At 33.2% G+C, this 22793-nt stretch overlaps 2 protein-coding genes across 3 annotated transcripts; one reads left to right on the top strand and one right to left on the bottom strand.

The window, feature by feature from the left end:
* The first annotated feature begins 5693 nt into the window (after nucleotides 1-5693).
* LOC109182165 (IAA-amino acid hydrolase ILR1-like 6) lies at nucleotides 5694-10897 on the top strand. Its single transcript, XM_019332252.1, has 5 exons — nucleotides 5694-6316; nucleotides 7187-7312; nucleotides 9733-10035; nucleotides 10162-10290; nucleotides 10377-10897. Exons 1-5 carry the CDS (start codon nucleotides 5819-5821, stop codon nucleotides 10743-10745), a joined length of 1425 nt encoding a protein of 474 aa, XP_019187797.1. The 5' UTR covers nucleotides 5694-5818; the 3' UTR covers nucleotides 10746-10897.
* LOC109182164 (kinesin-like protein KIN-7O) lies at nucleotides 10779-22330 on the bottom strand. Of its 2 annotated transcripts, XM_019332250.1 has the most exons (33): nucleotides 22122-22330; nucleotides 21819-21989; nucleotides 21617-21706; nucleotides 21128-21246; nucleotides 20561-20674; nucleotides 20374-20455; nucleotides 19890-19957; nucleotides 19738-19812; nucleotides 19474-19619; nucleotides 19288-19390; nucleotides 18619-18699; nucleotides 18305-18373; nucleotides 18163-18222; nucleotides 17930-18091; nucleotides 17245-17301; nucleotides 16440-16679; nucleotides 16216-16281; nucleotides 15840-16022; nucleotides 15587-15691; nucleotides 14592-14669; nucleotides 14338-14481; nucleotides 14020-14133; nucleotides 13810-13896; nucleotides 13521-13724; nucleotides 13245-13433; nucleotides 12747-12950; nucleotides 12538-12627; nucleotides 12309-12449; nucleotides 12027-12124; nucleotides 11754-11832; nucleotides 11508-11672; nucleotides 11323-11388; nucleotides 10779-11136 (listed from the first exon to the last, which is right to left on the bottom strand). In XM_019332250.1, exons 2-33 carry the CDS (start codon nucleotides 21943-21945, stop codon nucleotides 10906-10908), a joined length of 3837 nt encoding a protein of 1278 aa, XP_019187795.1. In that variant the 5' UTR covers nucleotides 21946-21989; nucleotides 22122-22330; the 3' UTR covers nucleotides 10779-10905. The 2 variants fall into 2 exon arrangements, with proteins under 2 accessions (XP_019187795.1, XP_019187796.1); XM_019332251.1 differs by lacking the exons at nucleotides 10779-11136; nucleotides 11323-11388; nucleotides 11508-11672; nucleotides 11754-11832 and adding an exon at nucleotides 11848-11943 and having other exon boundaries at nucleotides 12010-12124.
* Between the last annotated feature and the right edge of the window lie 463 nt (nucleotides 22331-22793).

The raw sequence follows: 22793 nt of genomic DNA, 5'->3' as shown, positions 1-22793 counted from the left end.
CAATAATACTATAAAAAGCCTTTGGACTTCTCAATACTTGCCCACATTGATGGGCAAGCAATTGTATGATTGTAAGAGGAGCATTGCTCCTCTTATATAGAGGAGATCAAGAGCTCCTCTTTCCAAACATTTTCAATGTGGGATCAAAATGATCCCACATCATTTACTAAGGGGAGCCACCTTTGTCTTCTTCTTCTTCTTTTTATTTTTTTATTTTTTTATTTTTTTATTTTTTTATTTTTTTATTTTTTTATTTTTTTATTTTAATTTTATTTTGTATATAGTTTTGTTTGGATTATTATTATTATTATTATTATTATTATTATTATTATTATTATTATTATTATTATTATTATTGTTATTATTATTGTTGTTATTGTTGTTGTTGTTGTTATTGTTATTGTTATTATTTTAATTTTATTTTATACTTGAACAATAATATTTTTATTATACTTGAACAATAATATTATCACTTACAATGTGATAATGCTCAATGATTAGTTTTAAATAAGTACTTCAAAATATATCAATGCGAGATTATATAGGATATGTTAATGCATAGATATTAGAATGTTGAATTTGTTTATTTAATTCAGTAATTCAAAGTATATAAATGCAAGATAATATATGAGATATTGATTATAATTGTCGCTAAAATAAATGTTTGCAACTTTGTAATAACGTTAGTCTAAATATTTAGTCTAAAAACGATAGTCTAAATAAATACTACATTTGTTTTAAATTTCTCTAAGTCTTCTTAATTCTCTTTTGGGTAGCATTGCCATTGTCTTCATCTTCAGTACTTGTCTTTTTTTTTTTTTTTTATTGGTAGTGTGTCATGTGCAATTGGGTTATTGGCGGTAGCATAGAGGACATCGTCATGCAATGAGATTATGGTGTAAGAAGTTTTAGATTTGCCTTGCTGTGTATATGATTGGGATGTTTTGTTGTACTATGAATTCTTTATCTTGCAAGCACATGTTGATATTTGGTGGTAGTTTTTTCCCGACATGTTTCATATGTTGTGAGATGTGTGTCGTAGATTATCATGTGAAAGTATTGATGAACAAAATATTAATATTTATTATATTTGTATAAAATACCTGGTAAATAAATATATAACATATATTTAAGTATAACTTTGATATTTAATTACAAGATATTGTAAAAAGAAGCCAATTGACAATGTAGTAAATATAATTAATTAATGCATTTGAAGGTAAAGAATCTTTGAATGGTAGAAAATGAAGATAATATAACTAATGAAATTATATCTCCTTATAAATTTGTTTATAATGAATATATTTTTTTTTAAATAAAGGCATTATAGACATCTAATTCTAAATTAATTAAATGCATATGTATTATTTTTTGTTGTAACTACTAATTTATTTAATTTAATAACAGTAGTAAAGTGGGGTACTTACTTTTCATCCACAACAATGAAGTCATTGATTTTTTTTCCCTCCGTTGTTGAGACAAATTGTTTTGGGAGTTTGTCAATGACAATTGATTCAATTGCTGTCAATATAAGATGATAATAAATAATTCGAAATATATGGTTACAATAGATATTGTTATAATGATATAGTAAAAATTAACTTACAAATTTCTTTAGAAGTTTTCATGTATTGATAAAATTATGATGTGTAAACTTGTTCAATTGGAGCTAGTAGGATGTTAACATTGTCAATTATTTGGAAAATGGTCCTACCGTTTTAGAGTCAATGTGTAATTGTATTTATGATCAACAACTTTGTAGTTAGGTCGTGCAGGTATGACAATGATATAAGAACAACTTTGTCCGATAAAAAAATAATAGTATAATATTTGTAAAGTAATGTACAATTGTACCATTATAAAAAAAATACAAAAAATATTAATACCAAAATGACCTAAATCATTCCAATAATGCAAAAACGTAATTGAAATATTAAGTTTTGTTCTAAATAATCAAAAGAAGATTAATTAAACGTTAAAAAAAAAAAAAAAACTTAACCCAAATTCGTTTTTTTTTTTTTAATTCATGAAATCAAATGATTTTTAAAGTTCCTGATTTATAATCTTTGATGCTCAACTTTGAATGCTATGTATTTAGTCGGGCTAATTATTTGACCAAAAAGTTTACGTTAAATTTTATATTATATATTTTGTTAATACATTTTAACATATTCAAAATATATGTTTAACAATTATGCCAACTCTAATTGGGATGTGATTCGAACCTAAGACCTTTCTTATATAAATTAATGAGTAGGTTAAAAATAATAAATAGTTAACGGAATATTCTGTTACTAAAGTTTATACTAACGGAATTTAGGGTTATTTAAGGGAAGAAAATAATATAATAGAGGGTAAATAAGGAAAATCATTAAAAAAATACTAAAATCTAAATAATATGAACCATTCATTTTAAGAAACAACTACTACCGACATTTTTTTATTCCAGTTAAGGGCCTAACATTATTGGCTCTTATTAGATTTGTAGATATAATACCATATATAATATTACCAATTAATAGATTTTATTTAATTTCCATTTGACATTTACTTACCAAATAAGTTTTACTACAAAAGTCTTGGGGGAAAAATTTGTTAGGAGGATTATATATATATATATATATATATATATATATATATATATATATATATATATATATATATAGATTTTCCCTACATCTCTACAATACCCTCTAACTTTCACATCACATCAAAACAAAATAAATAAATAAATTAATTAAAAACAAAAGTGAAAAAAAAAATAAATAAAAGTACAAAAGGCAGCCACAATGGAAGTCTTTTGTCATATAAACAAACTTGCTGGAGTAGTAAGTTTGCTATAATAACCATGTCATTATTTAAAAAAAAAAAAATTACTTTCCAACGTACCGTGTGATCTGACAAGGGGAAAATTTGTTGGGATGAGGTTAGCCCGAGTTGTGTATTTTTAGTATTGGAATTGTGAACTTTTAGAATATAAATTGTGTTTCTACCTCAAAACACATAACAACTGTAGAAAGGAATTTGTGAATATAATACAGAGTCATCAAATCATAATCTATTAATATTGTGTGACTGCAATATTAGAAATTAAGGAACTTGTGAATATAAAACAAGGTAATCAATTATTTATATGTTAACATTGTGTGGTCGTAGTATACAAATTATAAAATTTTAAAAGGAAATTGTAAACATTTTGTATGTCAATTGTAAACGTTTGGACCCGGGTCCACCTAGCAAGGTGAACTCGAATCCACGGAATAATTTGCGTGTTAGCCTAATATGGGCCTAAGAGAGGCTGGTATGGCCCGACCAGCCTTAGGTCTGCCAAATTTTAAAAGTTTTAAATTTAAATAAAAATTAATAGTGTATCCTAAAATAATTTAGATAGTTTAAACATATATTAATGCATTTGTAATTTGTTAAACACAATAATGACTAATAAAGTTATAAGTTCTAATAAATAATCAAATACATAATGCTTTAAATCCTTTAATCAATAAGTCGATAATAAATAATTTATATAATGTACTAATTTACTAATACACTTTTATCAATATAAATAAATAAATAAACATATATTTATATACATAATTATATAAAATTGTATATAAACAAATAAATAAATCCACACACACAGACATACTAATGTTAACGGGGCGTTTGGTTGGAGAAAATTACAACTCCATTTCCACATAATTTCGAAGGCAAGCAAATTCCTTCGTTTGGTTAGAGGGGATTTCAATTCCGCAAAATTGAAATTCCTTCATTTTCATGAAATTAAAAATTGCACATACAAAAATGCGAAAGTGCATTGAACTTATAGTTTGAATTTTAGAGTTTATGATTGAATTTTTAGTTTTATTTGGTTTAGAGTTCACTTTTTACTACTTAGAGTTTACCATTTACGATTTAGATTTAAAATCTAGTTTTTTCATTGATTTTTTAAAAGTTATCCATGAATGCATATTTAGTTGTCACAATTTGCATAGATAGTGTTCTAAGTTGCAAAGTAAGGTTGGCATAATTACGAAAATGTCACATCGTTTTTATGAAAAATAAATGATCTAACCCATTCAATTTTTAGAGATGTAAGACTCAGATTGGTTTTAATTTTCTCTTGTGAGTGTATTTTCATGGTATCCTTTAAGTGAACACACACACATCGATAAGTATAATTCAATTTTAATTTTTAATTTTTGTACTTTTAGCATAGTATTTTAGGTCCATATTACTCAATTATTGTTTTTTTTTTACTTTCCGCCTTCTTCATTCTTCAAGTCTATTTTGATTTTTCTTCAAGGCACCATAATCACAAGTTCAACATTATGTTAAAGATGAATAAAGAACGAAACAAAACAACCTAGTTATAGTTAACAAGAACTCTCATTTCCCTAAAAGTGCCAAACCAATCGTCGTCGGCTCAAGAGCCAAACCTATCCATTTTATTTTTAAACTTAAAACCGTCATCCAAGCTATCCGCATCCAATCCGCCATTAATGAATCTGATTGGATTGGATCCATATGCCTAGCGGATGTGGATGCGAATGGTATTTTTCAAATCCACAAGCACTTAGCAATTGTTGGATACATATTCACCCCAAATTCGCTCTGCGCTCACCCTTTGTAGATGTTATGGCAATAGATGGATACCCCTGGTAGGGTACCCAGTCAGGTGTGCCCCTAGGGGGTCAGGAAGTTAGGGTTCGGCTACTCATGTTAAGGGATGAATGAATGGATTTCCAATTGTTATATCGTGCACTAGGACGCACAATGTATTTGCGTCCTAAAAAAATTTCTGTTTCGTAGGACGAAAAATTAGACGGTAAGATCAAATGTGATACAAATTACATAGTCATGCACCTAATTAAAAAATTTCAGTAGTCGACTAAATGCGATTCATGTATAATTAATAGTCAGAGAACCAAAAGTGAAATTTATTCTAAAATAATAAACATTTAATACAAAATCTATAGAAATTAAAAAGTTTAAGAGCTAAGGGAAGTTTTACCGTACACAAGTTTTAGTCATCGACTATTATGACATAGTCATATTTACTTCTATTATTTAATTTTGTCACATTATATATTTAATTTTCATTTACTTGACGCAATTTGTAAAATTTTGAAAGAAAAATTAATATTAGTAAAGTGTAAGCACTTAATCCACGTTGAACATATAATACGTGGCAATAAAGCATAAACACACTAACTTCCATACTCCAGCCATAGCTTGTGTTCTTGATTGCTTGAGTCTGTTACGTTGTCTGTTGAACAGGAGTTTCTTGTTACGTTGTCTGTTGAACCGGAGTTTCTCAGGCTGCTGTAAAATCACCCTAAACCAAAGAAAGTGTTTTTTTTTTCACTTCTCTTAGTACTCTAGATGGTGTATGAGTCATCAGCTGAGCAGTGAGAAGACTTAGGAGTCTAAATACCCACATCCCATCAATGTAGGTAACCTAATACTGACCAAGTTCTATACTTAGTCAACCTAAATAGTTTACACCATATAAATTAGACTTATTATTATTATTATTATTATTATTATTATAATCCTAATAATAATAATTAAGGGAAACGTTACAAGTCGCTCTCATGCAACAGTGAACAGTCTTCTACTTTTTCTCTTTTAAAGAAAAAAATAAAAAAATTAAGCAAATGACTCCGTATATACCAAAATAGAAAATGTGCTTTTTAAAGGGAAAAAAAAAAAATAGAAGCTAACAAAGCTATACTATACCCGGCCTCTTTCATCTTTCTCCATCTCTCTGACTCTCTCCATACTCCACTGTCTTCCTCTACTCGTCAAACCGATAGGGATGAAGTTACAGTTTTGTTTATTAATATTTTCCATCTTTCTTGATTTTCCGATCGTCACATCAACCGCCGCCGCCGATGACCACCGTGATTTCACGTACTTCAAATCGTCCCCCGCCGGCTTCAACAAGCTGCAGGCCGCCGAGAACATGAGGAATCAGTCTTTACCACTGCAGTTGAGCGGCGGATCGGGTGGCGGGTCATCAGTGCCGGCGTCGAGCTGTGCGGTTTGGACCAGGAAATGCTCGGACGAGCTCCTGAGGATCGCCGGAGAAAGAGAGAACTTGGAGTGGATAACGGCGGTGAGGAGGGAGATCCACCGGAACCCTGAGCTGGCTTTCGAGGAGTACGAGACCAGCCGGCTTATCCGGGAGGAGCTGGACAAGATGGGGATCCCATATGAGTACCCCTTGGCGGTCACCGGAATCCGAGCAACCGTCGGCACCGGCGGCCCACCTTTCGTCGCCCTCCGGGCGGACATGGATGCTCTTCCCATCCAGGTTCATTGCTTCAAATCTATCAAAGTATAAAATATTAGGTTTAAATTTATCTGCATGGTTTTAGGTTAAGTAAGTATTCCGCGCATGAACACTATTTTCATGCAACACGATCTTGTATACACATGTTGTGTCCAAAGTAAACATTACCTACCACTCTACCACTCGAACTTTATAGTATATAGTAAGATAAGAGTGAATGATACTCTAATATTAATTCTTTCCTTTACATTAATACTTCTTCACCTATACACACCTACCACAAATCTCAACAACATGTCAATATATAGTTTAACCCTTTAACTTTTACATAACTTTGATCTATATATAAATTTTTCATATGCAGGCACAGTTAGGGTTTAATCCATCTGACTTCATAGTAACTTTCATAGTGTGTGAACTGCGTTCGATCCATATCAGCAAACCCTTTCTTTCATAACATTTTAATTTATTTTTTTTATAAAGTATGCTTATAGTCCAAGGAAATGTTTTTACTCAAACAAGTGAGGTTAACAAATACAAATAGATTCTTCACGAGCTAGCTAGTTAACTCCTAAATGTAATTAACTAGAAAACGTTAGTTAAAAGTGGCAAATTAGGAGAAAATATTTTATTAAAAAAACTACATATATGTATGTTAATGAATTAAATTAAACCCTGGGACCCACAGGATAGTGATGTGTGGGCCCGGATGTCACGTGGCACATGGAAAGAGAAAAGACTTGACAAGAGATCGAAACAAGGTGTTTATGCATGCACTAGCAAACACTACTTGGAAATTTTTCTTAAACCTTAAACTCAATAGAGATTGCAATTATTGTAGCCATATATTTCTGGACACTCAGCTCATGCACTGTTAGTGTTCCATATTAGGAAGCTGTAGAGTGGGAGCACAAGAGTAGGGTTGCAGGGAAGATGCACGCCTGCGGTCACGACGCTCATGTCGCCATGCTCCTCGGTGCCGCTAAAATCCTCAAGATCCGACAAAACTATCTTAAGGTTTGTTCTGTTACGTTGTTTAATTTTTTATGTTTTTTTGGTAAGCGTGCATGTAATGTATCAATACCAAACGAATATAGGCTATTAGAATAATCCATATTCTGTTGATTTTATACATCTATTATTGTTATTATTATTGGGTATTTTGTGAGAATCTTTAGGCAAAGGGATTTAAGAATTGAATATGACTTGAGCTTAGGTTTTAGGGTGAAAGGTTTGTGATTAAGAAACATGCGGCGCGTCCCTTTACATCTACTTGCGAAAATTATGTCCCTACAAGGATGCTCTGTGTAGGAGCCATCCTATCCATTCTTGTCTATGAAGTTGCACTTAATAGAGACAAAATCTAGATAAGGGGTAAATTTTCCACCCCTAGTGCTCTACTCTCTGTGTGTCTATATATATATATACATATATATAAAATCAAGTGAGAATCAACCTTATCTTGCGAACTACAAACTTGTGAAGGATTGCACTGCACTTACTACATGATTACACTGCACCCTGATACAATTGCGCTGCAAGGTACTCCAAGCATGTCTAGGAATCGTAGCAGTGCAATCGTATAGTAGTTACGGTGCAATCCTTCACAAGTTCGCAGTTCGTAGGTTAATGTTAGTTCTCACCTAATTAGAAATATATATATATAGTACGCACATACACACACAAAAATAAAAAAGAAAAAAGAAATTTGAGTGTAATTTAGCGATAAATTATAAATTACATATCTCGCTAAGGAATTGACCCCGCCGGGGAGAAACATAAGGGAATCCCTTAGACGAAATAGAGAGTAGGATTTATTTTGTGTAAAGAAATTTAAAAAGAGATAGTTGAGTGGGTGTAGTAATATAGTATAATTTTTGTATCTAAAAATTTACTTAGTCAAGTTCATTGGCTAATGTGTACCCTCAAATAGTAAAAAATTTTAGCATGTAATTAATTTATATAAAGCTTTTAAAGATATGTTATTATATTGTTTTAATGTTAATCCATGGCCAAGACTCCAAGAGATACCATGGAAATTCACAATCTCCCACCAATCATAATCAACTTACATGCACCTAACAGTAATAGAGGATACAATAATGGGCAGTTTTCCTTTCCTATAGCCTACCATTTATCAAATAAAAATTTGTTTCTTTAATTACTTTTACCATACACCATACATTTTATTATCGACCATTTGATATTAAGCTGCGTTTGCTTTAATTTTTACATTTTTTTTCTTCCAATTTTTCATCATACCCTCTCCGTGAATATATACAACTGAGCGTAATTTTTATTTTTCTCTTAAAAAATAGAATTTCTTTGATAAGTAACACATTAACTTTTTTTTATTATGAATTGTGTCACATTTTTAAATTTATTGCACGGAAGTGGAAATCTTATCATTAAGAATCAGTTTTTTTTTTTTTCCAAGTCAATGGAATAGCGTTGATTAACCGGCTTAAACAGTGAATATATAAATTGTGGTGGGTTACAAGTGTTGATGGTGATTGGTGGCACCATTAATTCTTTGCAAATCCTCTCTCCCAATAAGGGTTTATTATATAATTAATTGTATGGACAATGTTGATCCGAGAAAAAGTGCCACACATTTCTAGTTGGGTGGGATGGCGACATTCCACATTTCCACGTTTCTTTGTCAATTTTTTTTAGTTTTTTGTTAGATCCCAAATGTCACATGACATTGTTGCACACTTGCACACCCCTTTCTTTTCAATCATTTTTTGCATCATTACGTTAATAGTTAATTCTTATCCACATTTCCACTGTTTTTTGTTGGATGATAATAAAATTGAGTCAAACAAGATGTTCAGCCTAACAAGGCAAGTACAGAAAGGGACATCTTTATAGGTGCAAGTAGCACCACACAGACCTTTCAAACGTTGTTACATTATGCAACACTCCCGACAATCCTTCTCACAAGCATTCCCCTTTTGATTTAATGCCCCAAGGTACTCGTCTAGTGATTGGAGTGTTTAAATTTAGACTCGCTTCCAACAATAGGGTGAGTGTTCGGACCCCTACCACAGACAATCAGGAGGTTAAACTCATGACTCAGTTTATCTCTTTATGGGGTCCAAGATATAATCCGACAAGACAGAAAAACTCAGGTCATCAATTAATTTATTGAATGAGTTTTATTACATGGACTCCCTAAATTTCACTACCTGATGTAACGGGCACTGATAAGCTACTTTTTTTATGTGGGTCCCAAACAAATGTTTACATCAAGATTTTGTGTTACACATTGTATTTTCCTTATTGAATTCCATTCATGGGTAAAAAGGACATGGGTAGTTGAGTACATACTTTTTGTCAAAGTAAAATGTCACACTGCATTAATAACATTAAGCATGACAGCTGCTCAGGTTTTTACTATTCCTAAAATTACCTGGTGACATTTCTGTGAACAGGGTACAGTGGTACTGATTTTCCAGCCAGCAGAAGAGGCTGGGAATGGAGCAAAAAGGATGATCAAAGATGGAGCTCTTGACAAAGTAGAGGCCATATTTGCAGTGCATGTCTCTCATCAGCACCCCACTGGTGTGATTGGATCAAGACCGGGAGCTTTACTGGCTGGCTGTGGCTTTTTTCGGGCTGTGATCACCGGGGGCAAAAAAGGCCTGGCCAGTGTTGACCCTGTGATTGCTGCCTCTGCTGCTGTTATCAGCTTGCAAGGCATTGTTTCACGTGAAGCCAACCCGCTAGATGCTCAGGTTTGTGTTTACGGTATACCTACCTGGTCATGATAAATTAAAAGATGTGTTTCGTCTTAACTGAAAATTTGTGCTAATAGGTCATACATTTTGATGAAATTGAAACATGTGAACTTGTTTTACCAGGTGGTCTCAGTGACTTCAGTTGATACTGGGGATTCTCTCCATACCATACCCGAGACTGTTGTTCTTTGTGGCACTTTCAGGGCTTTCTCCAACTCCAGTTTCTATCAGCTTCTGAAAAGAATAAGAGAGGTTAGTCATAGAGTTTCAAATCATGCATGGAAGAACTAACATTTTACCTCAACTTGAAAAAAAACCTCCTGCATCATCTGCAACAGGTCTTTACAGAACAAGCGAGCGTGTTCAGGTGTTCAGCGACAGTGGAGTTCTTCGAGGACAAGGACACAATTTATCCTCCAACAGTGAATGAGGAGAGGATGTATGAACACGTGAAGAAGGTCGCTGTGGATTTGGTCGGTCCAACAAATTTCAGAGTGGTTCCACCGATGATGGGTGCAGAGGATTTCTCGTTCTACTCTGAAGTCATACCTGCAGCCTTCTTCTACATCGGGATAATGAACGAGACGTTGGGATCAGTGCACACCGGCCACTCACCTCGTTTCATGATTGACGAAGATGTCCTCCATGTAGGTGCAGCAACTCATGCTGCCATTGCTGAAAGATACCTGTATGAGCATGGGACATGAATGAAGAACAGAAATAATCCTCAGACTATTAGGTGGCCATGTTGTAATCAATTTTCATTGTCAAGAACCAAATTACAATGTTGCAGAGCTATATGTACAATTTATAAATACTTCACTCAATTTTTACTCTACAATGTATCTACTCCTAGTCTCCTAAGTCCTAACCGCTGCTTTTGTGGGCAACGAGCTGCTTCTTGAGGTTTAGGATTTCATGACCACACGAAGCTAATCGCTGCTTCAATTCTTTTGAAGCAGCCTCAAATTTTTGGTTCATGAACTCCATCTCATGCACCAGTTCTCTGTATCTATCACGGAATGCCTCTAGCTTTGTGTGTGTCCCATGAAGTCTCATCCTAAGCTTAGCCCTCGCCTTATTGTTGTTGACTTCATCCTGTTTAAGAGTACAAGAAAGGTGTCATCAACAGCATAGGAATCATAAACCAGTACAGCAGTACTAATGCCATTTAAAGGCTACACCTACCTTCCATGTGATAGTACAGAACAAATAAATAGAAGCAAAGGATTGCAAAAGAGAGATATCTTCAAAAGTCAGTAAAAAGGTTTTCAATGTGCTTACAGAATGCATCTTGACCTCTAGACTGGCAAGTTTATTCCTTAGCTGCTCCACTTCAAGCTCTGAATTCTGCATCCAAGCAACAATTACCGTGTTATTGTCAAATTATAAGCAAGATACATGGAGATATCATTAATGCACACTCTTTGAATAGCACATCAAGTGTTTAATGGAGAACAAGCGAAAACCTGAAGATCATGATTAGAGATTGGTCGTGAATCCAAGTCCCTCATCCGGGCCAATAGACTCTCTCTTTCTTTGCTGAGCATGCTTAATTCCATCCTAAGTTTTTCTACCTCTTCAATGGTGCTGGAATGCTCCGAGGAAATTGCTTCCAGTTGTGATTTCAATGCCTGAATAGAAGAATAAATTAGCATCCCAGAGAAGCAGTTAATACGAGAAATAGTGATGCTGCAAAATTATTTGAAAATCACCTCTTGTATTTTTGTACTATGTTCCTCGGCAACTCTTAGGTCAATTCGCATCTGATCAATCTCCAGTGGTTTCCCTTTACTGTAAAAAGGCATCAAAGGTATTTATATCAAGCAGGATCATTCATGCCCAGGGCACCTACACTTAATCAAGCTTTAATAATGCTAGCAAGGGGAAAATCAGAATGGCTATTTATACTTCGTGAAAAACAAGGAAAGATTTCATGAGCACACCTAGAAGATTGCACAAGACTAGAAAGCGTAAGATAAGACAACCTGCAATCTTTTTCAAGTGCGGTGCATCTCTCTGAATTTGTCAAACTTTCTTTGAGGAGCTTGCACTCTTCTCTGTAATTTTCAAGTTCATTTCTCACCTGTATGTAACGTGATTATCAGGATAACAATTTGGATATATAGCACAATATTCTTTAATGCAGGCACTTAAAATTTAGTGAAAACTGGAGATGTCTTGAGACTTGAAAACCAGAAGCAATTTGGAAAAGCATTTTACTATAGAACACCATTCAGCCAGTATTTCTCCATAAGCTTGAAGGTTACCTCAGACAATGCCTCGGATAAAGAGGCAATCTCAGCATTATATACGTTTGTTTTTTCTTCAATGGCTTCAACTGAAGCTCTTTCCTTGGCCAACCATATAGCCTTTTCCTCCTCTATAGCTAGAAGGGCATCAACAAGTTGCTGCAGGAAAATGAAACCATCCATAAATCACACTAATTCAGTAACGGACTCCCAAATACACTTGTTTATGTCATAAGAAATCTCGTACTATTGCCAGGTCCTCCTTTTCTTCAGACAATGTGTTTATAGTGCTTTCCAATCCTTGATGGAGAGACTTAGATTCTTCCAAACTAGATGTCTGTCATAAATAGAAAAAGTTCATTGACAAGAAACCAAGAGAGTTTATCGTGTCGAAAAGATAGATCCATTCATATTTAAGGATGCACAAAATGAGTTGTATCAGAACAAAGAACTTACAAGATCCAAAACCTTTTCCTTCAAAACACTTAGTTCTGCATTTGACACATTCAGTTCATCACTTAGTTCTGCATTTGACGCCAAACTGCCAGCTCTAGACTCAGCCTCTTCTTTTTCCTCATTTGCCATTGTTAGTTGCTCTTCCAGAGAAGCAATAGTTGTCTCCATCTCAAATGCAAGGACTTCAAGTTTCTTGTATTCCTCCTACAAAAATAAAGTTAAAAATAGATTGAGAATCTTCATCAATAAAATCAAGCTGAAATATATATTAGTATGTGCACTACAAACATACAACAGCACATTCTTAGGAAAATAAAAAGGCATCAAAACTATAAGAAAACAGTAAAAAGCCTGCAGTTTGGACTCATTATAGAATGTGCACGATGAACAATATTTTCAGATATAGCTCACTAATCCTAGTCCCTATACAAAGATAATTAACACTGAAAATATTTACAAAAATCCTTGACAGTTATGTTCAAGCTAAGTCATCGTTACCTGCATGGTCTGTTCCGCCAAGAAAGCTGCTCCCTTGGCTCTTTTTGCCTCAAATGCACTAGAGCTCCTATCAACAACTGAATCTCGCCTTCTCCCAACAATAGAGTCATGTTTGTTTATGTCACGTTCAAGAATAGCTTTCTGGCCATGCAAGATTTTGATTTCCCTCTCAGCACAAGCTTTTTCTCCCTAATGATACCAAAAAGGTTAGGAAAGAAATATGACAGAATAAATAAAACAAAAACAAAATCAGATTTCAAGAATCCAGCATCGAACCTCAAGCTTCGTTTTCTCTTGGATGGCATTTTTAAGCTTGGATTCTGTATCTTTTAACTTTGCTTTTGTTTTCTCCAAATCTTTTCTAAGTGATTCCTTTTCCCTAGCTAAGGATGAAGAAGTTAAGCTTGAAATTTCCTTTTGAAGACTACGAATCTGAGAAAGGAGTTCAGACTTCTCAGCTTCATATTTTTCTGAGTATTCCTGAAAATTACTTGCCTATATCAGTAAGAGAACATAGACACCATAGAGGGGGAAAAAGATTAAATATGAAAGTGACATAACTTACAACTAATGCATTTTCAGAACTATGAACAACTTTTTGTAGTTGTTCGATCTGAACTTGAAGATCCAAATTTTGGTTGTGCAGTAGAATCTACATTTAAGTTGGTGCATAAAAAAAACACTTAGAAGCCATTTGATTAATGAAAATGTCAGATATTTCTTTATTGTTAAGGTAGAGAAATACAGAAAATAATCAACAAGAACGAAAACATACCTTCTCATCCTCAAGTTCGTTGATTTTCACACTCAAACAAGAACATATTTTCTCTTGGTTGCTAATTATTGATTTTATTTGCATTGAACTCTCAGGCAGGAAAGACTTTAATTCCTGAAGGTGGAACACCAAAATAATGGTTAACCAAACACGCGGGGTCATATATATATATATATATATATATATATATATATATATATATATATATATATCAGTTACAATCGAAGTGAAGATTGCCCAAGTAACATGTTAATCGCATTTCAACTAAAGCAACACATGCACATATTTTATTCAATCCTCATAAGGGATAATACTCACAGCAACTGAATTGGATATGACAGAGTATGATTGTAAGAGATCATCCATAACTGGAATGACAGAATCAGTAAGGTTTCTTGAATTTTCTACTTCGATCATCATTCCTTGAACTTCTGCCAGAACTTGACTCATAAAGTTTTTCTCCTGAAGGTAGTTCCCATGGGGGGAAGGTTATCGTGGCAAAATTAACACAGAATCTTAGAATGAGACATGAGAGTTCAAGAATGGAAGTTTGAATAAAATATTGAACTTACTTCTGCAATTTGCACTGAAGCAAGTTGCTCCTTGGCCTCCTTAGCCTCCTCTTTGACACCCAAAAGCTCTTGATAAACCTAATATAAATAATAATAAAATAATCTAGCATAATACTTTTAAAATTATAAACTACACACTCTCAATCCCTATTGTTAGTGCTTTTGACTGCTATTTCTTCCCAAGTTCCCTATGACCTTATTTGTCCTCCATTCTAAGCAGTAGCAAGATGAGAAAAAAATATGAAAAGTTATTATTAATTATTCTTTTTTTTTCATATTAGTGGCATGATACAATGATACATATTAGATCTGCAATCATCAATGATCAAAGATTTCCAGTGAAAAAGACCACAAAGTGTAAACACAACAAATTAATAAAGATAGAAATGCAGATTCCCAAACCAAAAAAAAAAAAAGGAAATTCAATTCCATTGTTTTTATAGCATCTGAGAGCCAAATAGTCAATCAGATTCATACTATAACAGTGTTCATATGACTTCCATAGTTCATTACAATTCTCTTGAGATTCTCTCAAAGTGAAAAGTTAATATGTTCACTGTTTGTAAGAAACATGAGTAAACTGTAAACTTTTTAAAATATTTGATGTAATCATGTAATGCAATTTAATTCTTGAATATTATACATCTACCAATTAGGGGAGGTAGCCAGGTAGGTCAATAAGCCAAGTATTTTTAAATGAACTTAAAAGGAACCAGACCAAACAAATCCAAATTACATATTAAACAAGCAGTTCCTTAAAGAGGAAAATGTATTTATGGTGAACAAACTTCTATTATTGGAATTTGGAAGAACTAAGTATTGAACCTATGTAATTAATTTATTAATACTCCGTAAAAAAAAAATTTAAAAAGAAAAACACACACACACACAGTGACGATCACAAATGTCAACATTTTGCTCAGCTGTTTCTCTAGACTAACTAGCCTATTCGAATACATCGAAATTTGAAGCACAAAAATTTTATTCCTGGTTACCTCTTCATACTTCTCCCTTGCAGATATGGTTTGTTCAGTTGCTAACTCAACTACACAGTCCAAACTTTCTTGGTTTGAGGATCTCTCCATCTCTAACACTCTGATCTGAATAAGACCAACTATGATTTAGTATAATGCAAAAAATATATTAGTACAAAACAAGTTAGCAGCATTTAGATGCTAATTTATGAAAAAGAGGCAAAAGGTTGAAACAATTATAAAGATAAGATAGGAAATAAAGATTGAGGAACACCTTTTCATGGAGCTGCTTAATAACAAGTAAAGCTTCTGGCTCCCTTAAATATTTGTTCCCCATCAAGTGAATCGTATCATTGTTATATTGCATGGAACTATCATTACATTTTTCGATCAGATCAGCCTCAACTCCAGCAATCTTCCTTGTTAAATAGTCAATTTGTATCTCACTCACAGTTTTCTAGCAAAAGGTGAAGACAAACATGTAATTCAATTAAAGGAAGCCCTTCACAGGATTAATATTAATAGAGAATAGTCTTGAGACTCTATGTAAGAGTTCGCCTCAAGTTCAACCCCCATTCTCCTTGAGTGTACTAAAAAGAATGAAAGTTTTTCAATACTATTATAGAATAAAAACCAAATAAATGTATTACATGTGCTTCAAATTCTAAAAGCAATTCCTCATATTCTGATTGCATATCAAGTGATCTTCTGTCCTCCTGCCATGGGGAAAAAGAATGATGTTAATGTACATAATCACAAAGTGAACACACTGTAATTCCTTTGATTAATAAAATATATTTTGTTATAAATAAAATTAAAAAAAAAAAAAACAAAAAAAAAAACAATGTAAATGATAAAAGAGCATAAGATTAACTGTTTGTAAGCTTTTCTTCCTAGGAGCCCCCTTTCTCCTGTTAGTAACATGCACCAAAGCTTGTTGGTCAGGAACACAACAGTCTTCTGATATCATATTCATAAAATCCCCTTCTTGATTGGAAGAGTTATCCACAGAATCAGGAACTAATAGTTCTTCAAAAGGAAGAAGAGGTTCCGGGTCACGTCCTGCTCTAATGGGTCTGACTGCAGAAAGATCTCGTTTAACCGTCGAACACAACTGAAGAGTCAAAGAATAGTATCAATTTAAGTTCAGGTAAATAAATAAATAAATAAAAAGAAGAGAAGTCTAAAATTTCTCAAAATATTCATGGAGAAAGAGCTTATGAATACAGGAATTCTGAATATAAGGAAAATTGAAATAAGATTCATATATTAATTGATAGAGGAATGAATACAAGAGATTGTAAATACATGAATTCTGAATACAAGGAAATTTGAAATAGGGTTCCCTCTATCAGTTAAACATAGGGATGAAATACCAGAGATTATGATTGCAGGTTATTTTATTATGTGATGGTCACAATAATTCAATTTATGCAGCAATTAAGGGAAGTCAGATGGAGATAATTTATCATACTCAAAGTTGCACTAGTAGTTGCATTATTTTTCTAAGTGCGGCCATTTGATACTTGATTGGTGAAGACCAAATTAAAAATATCAAAGATTTAAATCTCAAGCCGGAGCTCACATTCACCAGTGCCTGCTACTGTACAGCTACATCTGATCTGACAAAAAATGCATCATAACACTATAATGATACAAAACAATACACAAAATCATACCTCCTTCGAATTCATCCGTGAAAGGTTACCTGGACACCATGTATCACGCCTTTTATCCTACAATTGGTAAAACATCAAATCCAATTATATAAAAAGAAAGCTGCAGGCATCTAATAAAGTTTATGGCAAAAGATCAATAATAAAATGAAATTTAAAAAGAAAATAGTGAAGGCACTAGGAAATTTACATAACTAAAAGCTAATTAAGATGGCAACTGAGAGGGAAAAAATCATATGGAATAAACCAATTTCATGGCCTAAAGTCACTAATAAATTTTTCCTAGTTTTAAATCACAAAAATTGAGACACAAATGAAGCTAACTTAATCAAAATGATCAAAATGCTTATGGAGTCATAAAATCCAGCACTAACTACTATTAAAGGTATCACCTAGATTATTCAATCTATGATCTAATTCGTCACGTTGAAAAGATAGATGTGCCAGAAGAGTATTCAGATGCAGGAACTGTTCACTCATAGCAATACTGTAGTAAGATATGAACAACAATATTTTAAAGACTAACAAGGGGGGCCAGTTGTTTATCATTACCAATCAATGAAAAAAAAAAAAAAAAAACTCCAGGAACAGAAGACCATTTAGATATCATCATGGTGCACAAATTATTCCTGAATTCTCTACATAATCAGCAAAACTATATTGGGAAGACTTGGAAAGACCAACAAACCTTCTTATAGACATCACGGCTCTCATCCCTATTAGAGCACAAGACCATTGTACTTAAGTTTTCAATCTTTTTCGCTTGTTCTTGCAGCCTCTTGTCCCTTTCTGCTTGAGCTTTCTTTTCTCCTTCCAATTCTAATGCAATCCGTTCCCTCTCCAATTCACTCTACGGAGAGAAAGCTGTAAGTTTAAGGTTATGGCAATCGCTCAAAACACTAGAAAATAAGTTAAGTGAACCTTCAACAAAGTGTTCCGCAAATTGAGTATTTCTTCTTCAAGATGTTCGGAAGGTGAAGCCTATAATAGAGTATATAAGCTAGTCAGCAGTTGAAAGCAAGTATCTGAAAATGAAATCATGAGCATGAATACTTAGCACAACCTGCAACTTAGCTCGAAGCTCCTCGATCTCTTTCTTTTGACGCTTGAGTAAAGCAGCATCAGTCAATATCTATAATTAAAACATGAAGTAGATTCAGAAATCAGAATCACAGAAAAGAAACACTTTACAAAGCTAAAAGGCAAAGGGAGCAGAAAGTGGTACAACTACAATAGAAATCAAAGAACAAAAAATTTAACAAGGCTAGAAATCAGCAAATGCAGGGCTCAAGCAACAAGTCCACTCTGAATTTGCAAGAAAGCCAAAAGCTAATAAAGAAGTATAATCATGTGTAGAATGTTTCTCAAGAGCATAACCTCATTAACATGAACACTGTTTGTAACACGCAATGCCCTGCTTGCAAATTGAAGACTACTCTTAGTCTCATCAGCATGAACCTGTAATAAGTCAGAGATAAAATGAAAAATCATTTGACAATTATAACTACACAGCTATGTAAAATAAGAAAAAGAAAGAAGCACCAAACAAAAGCTTCCTTATAAAATGGTGGTCCAGATAATAGACCAATCAAGCATGAAAGAACAATGTCAATGGATAGAAATATTTGCTAGAATTTCTGTCTCTATCCTCCTATTTTTATATTTTTAAACAAAAATAAGTCTTGACTATCTTTCTGTAGACAAAACAAATTAAAATGGATCCACAGTAACAAAGTGAGATTAGTCCAATCAATTATGGTTCTGCACAATAGTCACATTCCTTTATTTGCTCATTTCTATTATGTAGCCTGAACAGGTCTATCAAGTTTAGGAACTCATACTATCTGGTAGGGATTGTCATAGACAAAACAATACTAAAGAGTGACTCAATGCAGATGAAATGGACCGCACTTTTTTTATTCAGTACTTCTGTTGCTTCAGTCAGTCTCATCCTACCTAAACTATATCAAAAATGCAATATATTTTATTGGAGTATGCAAGAGAATTGTCTGTAAAATCATAATTTACTAACTCTTTAAGTGTTACCTGAGCAAGAGTAATGTTGCATATAATTGCAGTATTTGCATTTCCACCCAATGCTGGCTGCAAAATACGTGTGAGCTTGCTGTCTCGATAAGGAACATGGCCACTGCAAGGATCAGAGTGATGCATTACACAAGGGAAACTCCGAAACTCTCCCCAAGTCATGTGTCCAGCAATTCTCAAACTTACCCTTGGCTCTCAGCACCTTCACTTAGCTTTTTTATAACAGTTCCTAAAGTCATCAGGCTCTTGTTGATATGAGAGCCTTCTTTCAAACGAACTCCTTCAGCTCCAGTCTTAGCGGCTCGTTCGGAACCAGCAAGATCCACTAAATTCTAAAAGAAGAAGACACAAAGGGTTAATACCAAATGTATTGTACTCCGCAGAAGAGAAAGTAAAATAAAGGGATAACAGTAATTAGATAGTAAAATATAACACATCCCAACTACATACCAGAGCAGATACACGAACTGCATCACATGAATTATCTGCTGGTGTATGTTCAGCCTTCTCCCTGCTCTCAATTATCTATATGACCAGATGTGTTAAGCATTTGAACTTACTTTTTAAATCATAAAATGCCATTCAAAAGAACAATTACTTACCATACGAAAAATTGTATGAGACCTACTGCTATGCAAGTTCATATTTGTTTCTCCAGTATGACGATGAACTGCAAAATATATAGAAACAAGAGAACTAAAATGGTTAAACTTTTCCAGAAGCACTTTACATGAAGATGGTGAAATCTTCCTCAATCTTATTGGTGGGGTACTGGGGTCAAATATAAGAGGAATGAATCTTGGTGAGGTCAAATATATCAGAAGCAAATTTTGAGTGACAGACTTATTAGAAAGTGTGTTATTCAAAAAGGATTTTATATAAATAAATAAATAATTTAATATACTTTCAATTGAAAACATTTTATGGATAGGTCATATGAAACTATTTATATTTATCATTTTATCAAATAGGAAACTGATATAAATAAAAAAAATCAACTTCAAATAAGTAACAACTTAGATGTGAGGCAAGAAAGATTGAGAGAGTTGACAAGAAACAAAAGTCAAACTATCAACGAGAACTCACATTCTCCAAACTCCATAAGCTCAAGTACTTGTTCTGGGGAAGCAACAATCTCTTCCCTCAAACCAGCAACGAATATTCCACGCTTCATGTGGGATGGGATGAAGACGGAGAGGGAGAAAATTGGATTAAATTATGGAAGGAATGAAGTTTTTATATGAGTAGATGAAAAAGGAGGTAAACCAACTACCTCAATACTTTCATGGATCTGTAATCTCCAATGCTCAGGGGCCAACAAATCATTTATTTCCTCATTATAGATTTCCATATAGGACATCCGTAAAAGAAATTCTCGATCCACTGCCTAAAGATACAAGGATAAATTTAAATTGATGATACATTTCCTAAAAGAAAAAGAATGAATTTAAAATTCAAATCTATTAAACTCATTAATGTAGATGCTGACTCTTTTATGAATATTTACATTTGAAAGTGGATTTTATCTCCATTAAACTCTCAATCCACATGAAATTTATAGAGATGAGCATAGTGAAATTTGGAAACATCCTACACATAAAAAATGATTGAGCACTAATGGCAATGAACTGATAGCTATCAGTTGCTAATGTAAGACAAAGGAATTAGTAAAATAATGCTAATCAAACCACTAAAACCCCATGAGTGCTGAATTATATACTTGAAAGAAGCCCACTACCCTTTCTTTTATATTAGAGGTTTCCTTAAGATTTAATTTAGGTAAAATGTAGTTCTGTGATGACAACTAAAAATAAGATTTTAAATAGACAATTGCAATTACCTCTTGTATGAAATTAAAAAGATCATGCACGGCTAGAGGGATGACTCCTCGTTCAGAACTTGAACCTCGCATAGTATGTGTCTTTCCACTGCTTGTTTGTCCATATGCAAAAACAGTTCCTATACAAAACAACATATAGGTATGTAAGTAGATTACTAAATAGATACTAAAATAATAACGAGGAGACTTGTAAAAGAAATGTGGGGCAATTAATTCAAATCACATAAAATGGGAATAGAGTGACTAAAATATTTTAAGTGTGTACTACTAATGGCTTATGTCATTGTCATTCCATCTAAGCACCACTCTAAAGCCAATAAAAGCAAATCATAATTCATAAGGCGATCTAAGTTGGTGCAAGAACAAATAGCCAAATTTTGATACCTGAATTTGAGAAGAAATTTAAGATAATAAGGTTATTAAAAATAATATATGCATTATAAATGACTCAAATACTGCAAAAATATAAGTAAATAGAAGTTAGAGTACCATTAAATCCTTGGACAGCAGCTGAAACAATGTCCTTAGTGCGAGCATTGTAGACATCCACTGTCTTGCATTCCTCCCCAAATATCTTATCTGAATAACAAAAACTAATCAAGCTTCTAAATTTATTGTTTTAGCATTTGAAAATTGTTTTCTTTATGATGCTGCGGAATATAAAGTCAAGTTTAAGGAAAGAAATCAGTACCAAAATCAAATTTTGCTGATGGCGGATTGGAAAAGAAAATGGAGTTGTCGGAGATACGCCAAGGACTGGTCTTAGCTTCTTCCGGAGAGAGCGGTCTAGCCCTAACTGATACATGAATTCTCTCCATGTTTTCTCCAACTTCACTCTGCAGTGTTCACACTCAACCAAGCCCTAATATTTTGAAATTTTGCAAAAAGTTATAGCAAATTGATACAATGCTGAAAATTTATGAAGTCCTCAGCAAGGTTAAATCAAATGGAGGACTTAAAAATTAAAAAATAAATAAATAAATAAAAAGCTAACCTGTGGAAGAAAAGTAACCAGTTTGTTTCAACCAGGCACCAATGCGTTGAATCTACAAATGAACAAAAATTCAACCGATACTCGAATATGCTCTTTGGCTGAGGTTTCAGTATTTCACCCACTGTTCGGAGCTCTTTTTGGCTGAAGTTTCAGGCTTTCAGCATTTCACTCGCTGGTCGGAGTAGGTGAGGTTACTGAAAGTCGAAAGAATGAAGCTTTAGCCTTTAGGGGCAAATTTCCCTTTTTTGGTTAGGATTTGATTGTATCAATTTAGGGCGTCCAGCGTCCTTATTTTCCCGCCTGTTTCAAATCACACCACTCACACTTTTCTGCTTATTCCATTTTTGTCCCATCATTTAATATTTTAACTAACTAGTAAATTACTATGCACAAATAAAATTATTTTATTATAAATTTAATTAATAAATTAAATATGAAATTATAGATAATTCTAATATTTGAAAGTATACATTTATTTTTTTATTTTTATTTTAAAAAAAAAAAAAAACAAACAAACAAATTTCACTCTCAAAAATAAACTTTTGCCATCAAGAAATGTCATATTTCATCTTACAATCTCACATGACTTCAAAATTTTAAAACATAAAAAGTTGATTTTGCATTTTCTAAATTAGCTTGTTATACACACTTTTTTCGGGCTAATATGTGTTC

The sequence above is a fragment of the Ipomoea nil genome, unplaced genomic scaffold (genome assembly GCF_001879475.1).
Source record: "Ipomoea nil cultivar Tokyo-kokei standard unplaced genomic scaffold, Asagao_1.1 scaffold1043, whole genome shotgun sequence".
Lineage (NCBI taxonomy): Eukaryota > Viridiplantae > Streptophyta > Magnoliopsida > Solanales > Convolvulaceae > Ipomoea > Ipomoea nil.
Note: the sequence above shows the minus strand (reverse complement) of the source record. Positions and strands in the feature narration are given on the sequence as shown.